The sequence below is a fragment of the Chelonia mydas genome, chromosome 8, assembly GCF_015237465.2.
Source record: "Chelonia mydas isolate rCheMyd1 chromosome 8, rCheMyd1.pri.v2, whole genome shotgun sequence".
Classification (NCBI taxonomy): Eukaryota; Metazoa; Chordata; order Testudines; family Cheloniidae; genus Chelonia; species Chelonia mydas.
Window position 1 is genome coordinate 29,349,226 of NC_057854.1, and position 15,741 is coordinate 29,364,966.

General features: G+C 38.2%; 1 protein-coding gene across 2 annotated transcripts in view; it reads right to left on the minus strand.

Annotated features, from left to right (window-relative positions):
* Positions 1-15,741, minus strand: part of SLIT3 (slit guidance ligand 3) — a 798,441-nt gene that overhangs the window by 247,925 nt on the left and 534,775 nt on the right. For both annotated transcript variants that reach the window (XM_037906776.2, XM_043553076.1), the window contains one exon: positions 9,297-9,438. In XM_037906776.2, the coding sequence (XP_037762704.1) occupies positions 9,297-9,438 (142 nt within the window). The remainder of the gene's footprint in view (positions 1-9,296; positions 9,439-15,741) is intronic.

The following is a 15,741-nucleotide window of genomic DNA, read 5'->3' on the forward strand; positions in this document are numbered from 1 at the left end:
CAAAGCAGCAGCAGTAGTGGTGGTCGCAGGAGTTTCTCTTCTGGCTGGTAGAGGTGGGAAGAAGAGGCCTCCCAACTCCCTCCTAGAAGGTGTCAGTTTGTGGGCTGGGGCTGAGAAGGAAAACAGGCACGAGTGGGGCAGGTTCCAGGGCCTACTGGACTCCCAGTCAGGACAGCAGAAACCTGGCTTCAAATACTCTCTTCGGAATGCTTTGCTGGAGTGATGTTGTAAGAGATGGTGAGAGGGTCTATATCTATGCAGTTTCTCCCCCATAAGTAGCTTCAGGCACTAATGGGGAGCTCAACAGGTGACTGTTCCCCTCATGTTAACCGACATGGACATAGCAACAGTAAGAGTTAAACAAGGCCAAACACAGTTTTTCTGGGTTGAAAGTGAAACAATGTTTTGCTGCTTCCACCATTAAATATAACCCATTTTCTGTCCAGAATCACCCTACTCTGCATGGGGCTGCCTTGCCCATGCTTCCACAGGGGAGCGAGAGCACTGTGTGCATGGGGGCCCCTGTGTGTGGATCTGGGAAGGAAAGAGTCACTTTGCTTGAGGGGGATATTTGGCTCTTCCCAATCCCCCGCTGCTGAAATGGGGCCTAGAGCTACACATACCATTCATTGGGTATGCATTGGTACACATGCCAAGATGCCTTGGCAAGAAGAGGGGCAAGAAACTTGGGACCACTTCAGCAGTAAGAACTCTGCAGGCAGACTCCCATATCACATGTCACCCCACTAACTTTAGTGGGGCTCTGCATGTGTGGTTCTCAGTGCAGGATTAGGGTCTTAATTTTTATTATACATAAACAATGCAAAGCTTACAGGGCCCAAGGGCTGAGTCTGTTACCAAGAGGCTTGTTCAACCTCTAAGCCCTCTCCAGCTCGGCAGTATTTGAGGATTCTGATTTTATGTATTGGAAAACACCATTGCACCTTGACAATTTGATTTTAGTTAAATTTCATACACGTAAACAAGAAGTTTTTTCCAACTAATCAGTATCAACTAATGTATATGTCGCATTTGGACTTATCTCTGCTTTTTTGTTCTGCTTTGTCACAAGAACAACATCTAAATCCTTAATGAGCCACATGGTTATCTCATTATACTCATTAATCCTTAGCAGGCTGACATCCTATCCTCAGTCTCCAGGGCTTACAATTCCTCTATATGTCTGGCAGAAAACCTCCAGTGTAGGTCCTGAACATCAGCACACCAAGACTGTTTGGTTCCAGAATAACCAATGCCGAGTTTTGAGGCTGTGTGTGAATTTACAATATTGACATTTCGTGTTATTACTTTCTTGAAGTTTTAAAACAAATAATTATTGTACATTTGCTGGAAGCGTTACCTAATAGTAAACTGTTTGAAAGGAAAAATAGTCAGCATATAATCGATTATATAATTTGTGCACAATCCCACAGTTTTTTTAAAATCTATTTGTACTACATACCTACAACATTGACAAGGAAAAGGGATCAGAAGAAAAGGTGAAAAACAAGGACAGGTGGGAAAGGTGCAAATACTTTCCCTGTGCGATAAAGTGCTGTCACTTATAGTATTTTGTCAACAAAACAGATGTTTTAGGGCTCTGTTAACTAGATTCTACATGTTGTATATCCTTTCAGGGAAAACATCCATCAAAACCCACAGGTTCATTTAATAAAAGCAGCAGCAAAACAAACATACAAATCAAACATCATAGCACCTGCCTGCAATAATAAAACGGATTAGCACATTTTATATAAAATTCATGCTTTTGTATTCCATATTTATTTTCCCTGATGTCTTCTGCACTTTCATAATGAACTTTCAAGATGCATACACACATGATATCTCCTTCCTGCAATATTTCAGCCAACACTGTATACTGTGGCTTTCAATACAAGGTACAATTACAAGTACAAAAAAGACTGTGCTTTGCAAAATACCAGGTTAGAAACTCCCTTTGAGTGACATTCGTATTAGATAAAACAAGATCTCGGAGGTTTTTTGTTCTGAATGTCCTAGTCTGCATTGATTGATCTAAAGTTAGTCAATTTGATTACTTGGTATGTGTTATTGTCCTTATTGTTCATACAAATTCCTTTTTATTAACAGAGCCAGATTTATGTGTCTGGTGAGCTGAAAGGAAGCTTCAGAAAATACTCCCAAGATTACAAACTCCTACACAGCTTGCCCTGGTGAAATTCATCTGCATGCGGCTACCTATTACAAATGTCAAAATTATAATTGGCCAGAACAATCTAAAAAAAATGATGAAGCAACCATAAAAATGTGTACAATTATCAGACTTAGTAAAAATATAATGCACCTTCTTGTCATTGGAGGTGACAATAGTCACATTTGACAAATCAGAAAGTAAGTAAATATCTAAGATACACAGCTGAAATCTTGTGTAGTGATTGCTTATAGTACCTATTTTAATACCGAAACATCTATGTCAAACATCTCATTCAACAAATCTGTAAATATTTTATTACTGATCTACCCCACTCTCTTCCCTTTGAGAGTTTAGCAAATACTACACAAAGCAGAATTTACCTACTAGCAATTTAAATAGAACCTGAACATTTCTATTCAAACTGTACATGATAATACCCAGACAAAACAAAACTACATGTCCTCCTCAACTCATCTCTGCACATGAAAGTGTTTTTATTCCCACCATTTATCACTGATTTACATCTTCTACATTGATTGTTCAGTTCATCTAAAATAGCTGCAATTTTCATGTCCTTGTTCTCAGTGGAAAGTTCTCCGTGTACATGTTTTAAGTCTAAAGAGTAGAAAATTGTTTCTTGATGGTGAGCATAAGCAGCCAGGGACAGTTTACGGTGACATCTGAAAGCAGTAGGCAAAACTGACACGTAAAGATGTCCAGAGCCACTTTACAGCAGTGAGTGAAGATCGTATTATATGACTCAAATAGAGTAGAGAAACTCTGCTTTCCTACCCTGGGGAGCCTCCATTGGAACAGTCATTAGGTATGTTCAGAAATACCGTACTTGTCTAAGACACATTATATATTGGAAAACTGATGGGAAAAATCTATTATTAACTTCAGGAGAAAGGACAATTTGAATTGCTGAACTATCTTTCCTCTGCCCCCAAATTTGATGGGTGTTGCTTTTATTTAAAAGGAAATTCATTTTGAAAAAAAAAAATCTAAAGACTCGCCTCCAGGTTGAGACGTTTAAAGCCAAATTTCAGTGCAGACCAAGTTCTTATGTACAGTCATTCAGTAAATGACTGAAAATAATGGATTTATTCCATAAGATATTCTTCACACACTTCCTATTTTAAAGGTTTCTGTTGGTGTAATTTAATATATGCAAAATCAAATTTGTAAAATGACATCATAGAAATTTCAGTTTTAAAAAAGACAATGGAAAGGATATTTTGCACTTCTAGAACACCTTCATTCTTACAATCACAAAAGCTTCACCTAGAATTAATTATTTAAGTCTCAACACCCCTATGAAGTACATTCTCTGGGTAAACTGATCAACAAGAACGTCCCCAAAGGGTATCAATGAAGCAGCAAGAGCCCCAGAAATAGAACCAAGAACCCTTGATATTGAGTTGCCTGTCCGACCGACTGTGCAACAGTCCCCACTGGGATGCCCTCCTACTCCCTCGCACAAAATCAATTCCCTAAAATGTAATGGCTTGGCAAAGAAGCACATTTGCTAAAGGCAGAATGAACAGAAAGTTAAAGTTAAAGCTGTTTTCTCAGGGAAAGCAGCTTTGTTTGCTTTTCCCTAGGTAGTCAGAGGAGATAATGAATATCTAGAAGTGCAGGAACAGATATTTCCATAATGTTACGTGAATATCTCTTATTTGTCTCAAGCTATGAGAAGCCATTATTTACCAAAATGAAGTATATATTCTACATAACCAACAATGTTGGTTAGCAATAAAACAAATCAATATTAAGTCTTGGTAAACCAGATACTAAAAGACATCGGACTTGAAACAATCCCAGACTCTGTTTTGAGGTTTGAAAAAGTTTGGTTCAACTCAAATATTTTGCACACCTGACTAGTTACTTGTACTGGCTAGTGCTGGAAGTGCAAAAGCATAATCTTAGTGAAAACAGTTGCTCTGACTGTATTACTGAGCTGATTGAAACTAGAAACCCCTGATGCTTTTCCAACTGGTTTCTCCATATAAAAGGTTCAGATCAGCATCTAAATCAAAGCCTCAAACTTCAATGTTCAGCCATTTCTGATTCAGGTACATCGAGTTCGATTAAACTCTGCATTACTCCGATTTTATGCAATTGTGCCTCCATTCATTTCAGTGGAGTTATTCTAATGTAAAATTGGAGTGACATATTGGTGAATTAAGTCCAATGCAGGCATGGGTTTAAAACCTTCAATATGAGACATAAGGATAAATCTACTACAAGTGTACAGCTTAATAAGGTGTTAATATACTGAGTATGTACATTGGGTTGCTGAAGTGAGACTCATGGTGGTGTTACAAATTTGGGTATCATCCTGGGGTTCGTAATCTGCAATAGAATCACATGTGAAGGATGGAAGAGACCTAACATTCTTCCACCAAAATTGTTCCCCTTTATACATGTTTTTAATACTCAATTCTATTTTTCATTTATACCCAAAAAGCACTATTAAGAGGACACTATGAAGGTTGCAAAAATCAAACGTTCGAAAGTTAGGAAATGCCAGAATTAAGGTTGCCTGTGCCTGTTGGGGGGGGTGGGGGAGAAAACCTGGATTTGTGCTGGAAATAGCCCAACTTGATTATCATACACATTGTAAGGAGAGTGATCACTTTAGATAAGCTATTACCAGCAGGAGAGTGGGGTGGGGGGAGAGAAAACCTTTTGTAGTGGTAAACACCCATTTTTTCATGCTTTGTGTGTATAAAAAGATCTTCTATACTTTCCACAGTATGCATTCGATGAAGTGAGCTGTAGCTCACGAAAGCTTATGCTCAAATAAATTGGTTAGTCTCTAAGGTGCCACAAGTACTCCTTTTCTTTTTGCGAATACAGACTAACACGGCTGTTTCTCTGAAACCTGGAGTATGATGGTTCCTTAATTACATAATCACATACTATTTTTTTCAGAGGACCCATGTGTCATTCATTGCACAGGATGGATAGTGCTCACTTCATGTACAGTTATTCCATATTTTGTTTTCCCCTTGTACAGTGTATGGCTCCATTCCTTATTTACAGCACACTATTCAAGCCCTGCCCTTAAAACAGAATTTTTAATTTCCTTATGGACCTTTCTATGGCACTCATCACTATAGTCTTTGAGTGCTTCACAAACACAAATATATTTTTACAACACCCTTGTGAGATGTGAGATTTTACAGATGGGAAACCGAGGCACAGAGTGAATGGGGTTAAAAGTACCTACAAACTTAGGGTGCCCGATTTGAGACACCTATGTATGGCCAAAGAATAAGATTAGACTCCAGGCAACTTCATATTAAGCTCCTTTCCAATCTATGACTCTTGCTGCTTCATCCCCAGGAGATCAGTCAACCCATGGCAACTTCCAGGTACAAGAAATAAAAAGTATACAGGTCTGGAAGTTGACAGTAGCCTTTACTACTGAAAATGGAGCCTTGATGGGAAGGTGATCAACACCCCAGTTCTAAGAGTATATCTGACATATGCTTGCAGCATTACAGAAACCACAGAAATCTAAACAACTAATGAATCTCCAGGGTTTGATGCTGATGGAGGTATGAAATAGCTCTTCCTATCAGACCACTTACTTGGGGTAACTCAAATATAGGAACTATCACAACCAGACCCAGTGATGGTCTTGTCTTCAGTGTTCTGGATAAAACCCCAGAAGTCCATTTCCAGGAAGATATTTCTGCTCATTAAAGCGGATGTTTCATGCTGACATCCACAAAGAAAATAAGCCACGAGGCCTCCAATAGGAGCACAGACATCACCTGGAATATTTCAACTGCGGAACCCTCCATCTAAACTGGTTTATTGTTAAGAGGGAAAAAAAATAGAAATATAAACTCTGGTCCTTTCCTTGGGGCAAAGGAAATGGTCAGAGACTTAAAAAAACCCTCCTCTTTGAGGTTGTCCACATACATACATATCAAGCAAGATGAACCTATCACAAATTATTCCCTCTACCTCTTTACATTTGATGTTAGTAGATTACGGAGATCTTGACCAGAATCAACCATGCCAAAACTGGGCCTTCAGCTTCATCCAACAAGATGTCAGTGATACATGTTAGACATTATGATGGGTTGGTGCAGAACATTCTCAAAAGAACTAGTAATATAATATGAAGTTCTCTGGGGGATTCTTCTGCTACCCATGGGAATTACAATTATTCTCTAGAGCACTATCATAATAAGTATCTCCAGACCTGTTATCTTAGCTCCCTAATCCACCCAGTTCACCAGACCCATTGCCTCCCCACAAAGAATCATCGTTCATCTGTGCCAGCATAGAATACTACATCACAAGAGAGACAGAACAAGTACTGGTGTAGGAACTCCCACTTGACTATCTTCAAATAAAATATAAACAACGAAGGTATGCCCCTTTAACCTCCCCACTCTCGACAATTGATCATTCCCTAAGCACATCAAAAAGTTACAAATTTTAAAAAAGTCTAAGGGAGCTAACATTTTGAAAGTGTGAATAGAAAGTCTCCCTCTTCGCTTAAGCAAAGTAAACAATCATGGGATAAGAGGGAAGGTTCTCTCATGACTCAGTAACTGATTGAAAGAAAGGTAGGAATAAATGATTAGTTTTTACAATGGAGAGAAGTAAATAGTGGGGTGCCCCAAGGATCTGTACTGGAACCAGTACTGTTCAACATATTCATAAATCATGTGGTAAAGGGAGTGAAGAGTAAAGTGGCAAAATTTTCAGATGATACAAAAGTTACTCAAGGCAATTAAGTTTAAAGCTGACTACAAACAATTACATACAAATGGATCTCACAAAATCGGGTGACTGAGCAACAAAATGCCTGACACAATTCAGTGTTGATAGGTGCAAAGTAATGCACATTTATCCATAAACACAGTCCCAATTATCCATACAAAATGATGGGGTCTAAATTTGCTGTTACCACTCAAGAAAGAGATCTTGGTGACCTCATGTTACAGCTCTCTGAAAACATCTGCTCAATGTGCAGCGGCAGTCATAAAAGCTAATAGAATGTTAGGAACCATTAGGAAAGGGATAGCTATGGGATGGATCACTCAATAACTACCCTGTTCTGTTCTCCCCTCTGGGGGCACATGGCACTGGCCACTGTCAGAGACAGGATACGGGGCTAGATGAACCATTGGTCTGACCCAGAATGGCCATTCTTATTATTTCCCTTCTCATTGTTTTCTACTTACACATTCTTCAGGGTGTTTCAGATACTGTGATCCTTCCAACTGATACTTTCTTTTCAAATGTTTCTTACTATCATTTGTTCCCTCTGTTGTTTTCAGATTAATGGAAATCACGAACATATCTTCCGCCTACAGATCACTAACTTCCAGCAGCAGGTCCCATATAACTACTCAACTGTGCCCTCTACCTGTCAGCTTCAATATAAAACTTTACATAAAACATCTTCCTCTATTATTTCTGCATACCAACACTCTGAAATTAGTAGTTTCCACACTCTCTAGAACCGTATACTCTGATATAACTTCCCAAACAGATGCTCATAGCTGCATCCTTATTACCTCAGCAAATCTTTCATATCATTATTTAAAATGTTCATGCCTACAGTTCTTAAATCTATCATGTTATAAAACATTACATATATACATCCATATCCCTATAGGGTATATATTGTTTGGAATGCAAATTCAAGACTAATTTTTTAGTACTTCAGATATAATTTATACTGTAATTTTCAGGGGTAGAACATTTCTAATTTTTTTGGATTCCTAGTTGGCATGTAGTACAAGATGCTGTAATCCCAACAGAAGACTGTACATGTCTGAACTTTTAAGGGAAGCAAGTTTTTGAATTGTGATCAAGCATGTTACTATTTTTCCATTTCCAGTGAATATATTTACATGCCCAGGTTATCCTGGGCAGTATAACTTTACAGCATTGTTTACATCTAACAAATTTGTTCAATGAACTTGTATGTTTAAAATATCTTTTTCAATATGAGAGTTGCAAAGTCCACACAGAACATGGAAACTGATTAAATTACGCATAATGAACTACTTTATAATGTGCTGAGATAGTAACCACACAGATTTTGAGCTGAATCCTAAATTATAAGAATAACCAATGTAGTGACAGAGGAGTGCACATATAGATTAGAGCACCAGCAAAACCTATAGTTAGAGCATTTTGGATAAACTGTAACCCTCAAATTGCTGGGAGTCAGATATTAAATTGCAATGGGCCAGCATAGAAATGAGACAAGCAGCTAAGCTTTGTCCCAGAGAGTCTTGCAGTCTAGCAATATTTCTGCAGAGATGAAAAGCTGAATTGTTACAGTAACTGTATGGATATGATTGAATCCATAAAGCTAAGGCTCTTAAAGCTGGTTGCAAGAGGGATACTATCTTCAGTACAACAACCTCTGAAGGAAAATAATTGCTCACCATTCCCTATGGAACAACCAAAAGCAATTCTGTTTTATTTCACACTAATCAGGACTGTGGTAGATTGTGAAATACTATAACAGATAAAACTAGTAAAAACAAGTACATCTGAAAACCAGTATATGATATGATGATACAAGAAAGCGTTGAGATAAGTGTAAAAGTTTTGGGATAAATGAAATATAGAACAAATAACTGAACAATCTGTTCTAATGTCAGACTTTAGCAAAGAAAAGACCCCCGCCCCCCACCCCAGGTTCACTTTGCCTGTCTAACATGAGCTACTTCCATCATTTTGGGAGAAATCACCAAGGTAAATTGACATGTGAAAATAACTCTGTTAGGGAAAATGTAAAAGAGGAGCTGCTCTGTTTTCATTTCCTGGCCTCTAGATAAAAGTGACCATACCCCATTTTGGGGGGGGTTAAAAATACAAACTGAAATTAATTTGATGAGTATTTGATCCTGTTCTCAGATGGGTAGGGGTGTGTTGCACAATATCTCATTTTGCATTTAAGACCTGGATTAAGCCCTAAAATAGAATAATGTGTGGAATAATGGCAATGCGACTGGCAAATGGCCATGGTTATCATCTTAAATGGTTAAAACTTGCAGCTCCCTTCCACAAGTGAAGTGCACTAGATTTGGAATGACATTTGGAATGAGAATAGTAAGTTGACACTGGCACTTACATTTCCACAATGCCCTCTGGTAGGTTAGATGGAATTTCTGTTAAGCCTTTGCCTCGACAGTCCACAATGTTGTTGCTGCATGTGCAAGCGGATGGGCAAGTGATGGAATTAGCATTGCAGGATGGAGGTTCAGAGTGGGAACCTGAGAAGGAAAAGACAGTACCAAAAATATCAAGATTAGATTTACAAACTGATCACTTATTATTTTAACAATGAAAAATACAGCAGTCAGTGAATTTTCAATTCCCGTTCACATAATAAATGGTAATCCCTTTGGATAAAATTTATGTATTATTGTGTCAACTTCAGAGAAAATGCACAGAATATTTTTCCATTTTTACTATTACACCATCTCCATTTTATTAATTTATTGTTCTCCCTGACCTTTTTTACATTGGCCACATATTTCCATTTATTATTTGAATCTAAATTTGGAAAAAGAAGACTGAAGATCCAGGAATACTTCCAAATAATGAGGTCTATTGGAGTACTGAATAATTTTGTTAGGAGCATGATGGGAGCTCAATCTCTGGGGTCATTTATGTAAAGACAGGACAATGAGCTTAAAATATACAGTATATGAAGGAACAATCCTGCATTGGCTTAGAAAAGGCTAGCTGACCCAGTAGGTCTTTGCTTCTCCAGTTTCTATGAAATTTGCAAACTCTTGAGATTGCACATACTAGCTATGAGATGGAACCATTTTATTACTGATTAAACTACAAAGGATGGGGATAGTACACTAATTTTCACAATGCGAAGTAATGCAATCGATGGAGAGAAAAAATTACTCATAAAAATTAAGAGCTCTGTCCTGCAAACCTTTACTCAATCCAGTAGTCCCACTGGAGCTAAGGAAACTACTCATATGAGTCAGGCTTTATGGATGAGACATCTAGATGTATACATTCTGAACAAATCATTAAGTGCAAGTTTAATTTTACTTTCATTAAAGTTTCCAAAAGTTTATCACTTTCTCCAATTTTAACCTAAATGTTACAATTCACACATACACACAAAATATTTTAGTACCAAGTCCATAACTTGGTGGGTGTGTGTGTATATATATACACACAAAGAGAAAATCTGTGTGGTGGAAAACAGTTTTTATGCCTATCAAATTTTACAAATGATCGAAAGGTCTTGGTCAAACTTCCAAAAATTACATAGAGACGGAAGACATTTTTTGGCATTATAACCAAACGCACAGAGCTTACTAATAACTGCTACAATGTCATAGGCTTCATTAAAACAGCTTCTTCCTCCAGGCTGTGATTAGGGCTGATTGGCAATTTTTGATGGAACCTTTTTCCATCAGTAAATGCCAATCCATTGAAACTGAAACTTTTCATGGAAATATATTTGTTTTGATAAATATTTCATCAGGAAAGTTTCTCAGATCCAAACTGGGGCTTGGGGGGTGGGGGGTGGGGGGCAGAGGAGGAGACGGAGGAGCGGGAGAGTGGGGCGAGGCCCACCCCAGAATTGCCACTATTGCAGTGGTTAGAGCACTTTCATGGGATGTAGGAGACCTGGGTTCAAGTCCCTGCTTTGAATCAGGAAGAATAGGGACTTGAACCTGGTCTCTCGCATTCCTAACTACCGGGCTATTGGCTATTTTCAGGGGCAGGTCTCACTCTCTCTCTCTCTGATGTTTTTTCAAGAAAAAATGTGAAAGGTCTAACTATTGATTCTCATGTGGAATGAACCCATATGTCAAAAGCTCAGTTTCTAATTCTTATTTTCTGGCCAATCCTAGATGAGATACAAAGAGGCAGTGACAAAATATTAACAAAGTGATGAAAAGCAGAAGAACATGTTCAGTAGACAAATTCCATTCCTCTGGTTATAAAACACTAAATAAACTCCTTAGTGTTCAAATGACAAATTACAGACGACATGTGGAAAGTCATAAATGAAACTCTATATTCTTTAGGTTTGTGTTTAATTAGAAACATGTATGATATTAAGCCAGAGATTGGACTGAAGCTGGCAATATGGTCAAGGTGGTCTGAAAAATTCTGTTCTCATCAAATATCAGACATTATTATAACCTGCTTCTTTTGACATACCTCTTCATGCCATCCAGATTACAGCAAGACCTTAAATATGCAAAGCGTCCTAACTGGAGGATAGCTAATGTGACGCCAATTTTTAAAAAGGGCTCCAGAGGTGTTCCCGGCAATTACAGGCTGGTAAACCTGACTTCAGTATTGGGAAAACTGGTTGAAACTGCAGTGAAGAACAAAATTGTCTGACACATAGATGGACATAATTTGTTTGGGAAGAGTCAACATGGTATTTGTAAAGGGAAATCATGCTTCAACAATCTACCAGAATTCTTTGAGGGTGTTAACAAGCATGTAGACAAGGCGTGTACAGTGGATATAGTGTACTTAGATTTTCAGAAAGCCTTTGACTGTGTGCAGATATGGTTGCCCCATCTCAAAAAAGATATATTGGAATTGTAAAAGGTTCAGAAAAGAGCAATAAAAATTATTAGTGGTATGGAACAGCAGCCATATGAGTAGCGATTAATAAGATTGGGACTTTGCAGCTTGGAAAAGAGATGACTAAGGGGGGATATGGTAGAGGTCTATAAAATCATGAATGGGGTGGAGAAAGCAAATAAGGAAGTGTTACTTACTTCTTCTCATAACACAAGAACTAGGGGTCACTAAATGAAATTAATAGGCAGCAGGTTTAAAACAAAGAAAGGGAAGTATTTTTCACACAATGCACAGTCAGTCTGTGGATCTCTTTGCCAGAGGATGTTGTGAAGGCCAAGACTATAACAGGGTTCAAAAAAGAACTAGATAAGTTCATGGAGGATAGGTCCAGCAATGGCTATTAGCCCGGATGGACACGGATGGTGTCCCTAGCCTCTGTTTGCCAGAAGCTGGGAATGGGTGATGGGATGGATCGCTTGATGATTACCTGTTCTGTTCATTCCCTCTGGGGCACCTGGCATTGGCCACTGTCAAAAGACAGAATACTGGGCTAGATGGACCTCTGGTCTGACCCAGTATGGCCATTCTTATGTTCTTAACTTAAACACTGTGTCACAGCCTACAACTTTCAGCAGTCCTATATGTATGCGTTTATATACAGACACCCACATGCCCACTGTAGGGAAAAGAATTTGAATGCAGTGTAAACACCTAAAGATAACTGGAAAAGTTATCTTGCAAAACATAGCACTTAACACAACAAAACATTATTTCAATGACCAGTGGGATCAGGAGGCTCTCTTGCATCTGAGAAAGAGTAATTTCTAGACACTGCTGGTTAAGAGCTCTGCTAACTGCAAATAAATATTATATTGGAAAGTTTTGTGAGATTTGGATGGGTTCACAAGTCGCTGAAAGACAGCTCCAAACATCTCCACTATCCAAATTTGAGATGGAGGCAAATACCTAAGCCTCTTCATACTACTCACAAACATCACCTAATTTCAATGATGAATAAAAAAAATAGCATAGGGGTAAGTAACTTGCACCATATCATCCCACATCAGAAACATGTTTACGTTGATATGACTATAAATGTCATGATTTTGAAATGTAGATCCAGTTCCCAATAGCTGCAAAATGAAAACTGCTAGTGATTGGCCTTACACATCCAAAAGGAACAGAGAATTACTGCAAACTCATGCCTTCTGTCTGAGAAATGTCAGAGCTTCCACTGAGAATTGGTATCTGTGTGCTTGAATTTCCATTAGCTCAAATAGATTGCATCTGATGGTCATCCCTCTTTTGATATGTCAATATTATGAGGATAGGAAGTGTCAGAAAATAGGGAAGAAGAGAGAATATCAACAATGACTTACACTTTGAGGTATAGGAGTCTTAAAAGTGAGTCAAAAAAGTGTTCATCCAACTTTTATAGCGGTTTCAATTCCAACAGAATTAAAGTAGGGTTTATTTTAGAGACTTCCTCTGAGACAGCTGTGTATTTCACATTTTCTCACATTTCGTTTTTTAAAGGAACAGTGACAATTTTTAACTAGCCTTTCCTATTACTTGCACATCAGACTATTTAAGATGAAAGAATTACATAATTGTAATTTAATTTTCACTTTTGAATATTATCATTATTGGTGGAGCAGATAGCACTGCTTATTATTAAGGTTGCCTGAACTTTGGACTTTGAACTTTATAAAACCCTGTTTTCAGTTGCTCATAACTTTGTCAAACATTAATCATTTGGGATAAAGTTTTGCATAACAGGTGTCTGCCTTGGACTGATTTTTTTAGAAAACATATTGCCTTTTTATGTTCAAAGCAAAGATACCATTGATTTCAGATGCTGCTGTGAGTAATCAACACTTCTGCAAGTCAGACAAAGGGTCCCAACTCAAGTACCAAGAAAATGAGGAACATACAATAAGTGTCCACCCATGAAAAGTTTAAGTGATTTGACTAACATCACACAGAAACTCTGTGATATAAGCTATGATAGAGTCCATTATCCACGGAAATATTCCAGTTCTTTAACTGGGATATCATCCTTTTTCCCTTTCTACAATTCCCTGCCTCATTCACTACCTATAAACGTATGCAACAAATGAGACAGGCAGAGGTCTTACAAAGTCTCCTACACAGTCCTGATTCATCCCCTGAGCAGGTGCATTCTGTGCAATAAAGGAGAAAGGGGTCCTGTGGAAAAAGTAGCATGTGATCCTGTAATTAAAGACTGTGCCATATGCACATGCAAAAGAGGGCTGAATTAAGGTTGCACAGGCAACCTTAATTCTGGCATATCCTAAATTCTGAGTGCTTGACTTTGCAACCTTAATAATATTCTTTTAACATAGTTTTTGTGTATAATAAACAATTTATATTGCAGTAACATCTAAACACCTCAGACACATTGGGGCCTCATTGTATTATTATATCTAAACATATAGTTAGAGACGGTTCCTGTCCCAAAGAGTTTACAATCTAAATTTAAGACCAGACAGGACAAGAGTTCACCCCTCTTTGGCCCTTCTTCTGGTTTAAAAACATGGGGCTGATCCTCTTCTGTTGTGAATCAATGTAACTCCTTTAAAGTAAATGGAGCTATGCCAAGTTACACCAGCAAAGCATAAGGCTCTAAAAGTGTGTCCTAAAAATATCTGAGTGTCCCCGTAAATTTCTGTATCTCTTTTGCATATTAAAGGTTTCCTGAGCTCCTTTCACTTGTTTTATAGTGGGTCAAAGGTCTTTGCTATTTTTCCATCAGAACAAAATGTTTCAACACTGAAAATTCACTCTATCACACTCTATTTTTCTCCTTTCTTGTTTTCTATCCACACTGATTGTGATGTTCCAAAACAGACCCAAGACCATGAAAATTGGAGGCAGTAATTGATAGTCTTCAGAGACAGGCAGAAGCGCACACATTAAGAAAAAGAACTTCAGAGAAATGTTTGCTCCATATGAGGAAAAAACAAGTTGGTAGTTAGGTCAAATTTTCTGCAAACATTTCAACATTCAAGTCTGGTATGCTTTCTGAATGGACTTGTAATGAGGGTTGGGGGGAATGCTGTTTGCACTGATATGCCTGGTAATATATCACTGTGGTTTATGTGAGGAGAAGTATAAGCCCTTTTCATTTGAGTGTGGTGTCAGAAAATCTGTACTTGTATTGCCAGTTGATGTTCAAGTGTCTGTATCTCATAGTGCATTTAATTGACTACAAACAAGTTAGCTGACTTCAATATCTCCTAGAAAGCTTCAGCAGAGCTCAATGCATCATTTTGTATGACACAGTATTCCACAACAGGACATCATACAAGGTGATCTACATAACAGGGGGTCATTTAGGGAAGTATGAGGGGCTAGAGTTAAGCCAGAAGCACAAGCCTTCCCTGCTTGGAAAGTAAGCAGCAACAATAATAAAAGTGCTAATTAATTTTCCCATTACAGCTTACTATCATGAAGATTTCTGGTATAAGTTTTTCTGTGTGGGAAGCTTGCAGCTACTTCCGATCACTATTCCTGCTGGCCAGTGAGCTGTGGAAGTAAAGATTCAGAGAACTAACAACAAGGGATCTTTTTCCTTCAGTTCTCTATGAAGCCTTTCAGATCCAATCCATTCAAATGTCCTCATTCCACATCTACTGAAAACAAAGGGGAGTCCTTCCATTGACTTCAATGGGTATGGATTGGGACCACAAAGCAAGTTTCCACAGGGAGAGAGGAACTTTTCTGAGAAGCACAAAGCAGAGTTTTCTGGCTAGATGGAGATTAACCCACCACAGAGTTACCTGGACATGAAATAGAGGGAAAGCGATGCCGTGCCTTTATTCTCAGTACAAATGTAACAGAGAAGTGGAGAGGAAAAAAACCACTATCATGGTTTTAAGCATACAGAATCCACTAAGTTTTCATTAAGGAGAAAAATGTCCAAATAAATGAAAATGCAAGAGAAGGAGGATGGCTGTGCATGCCCCCTCCCC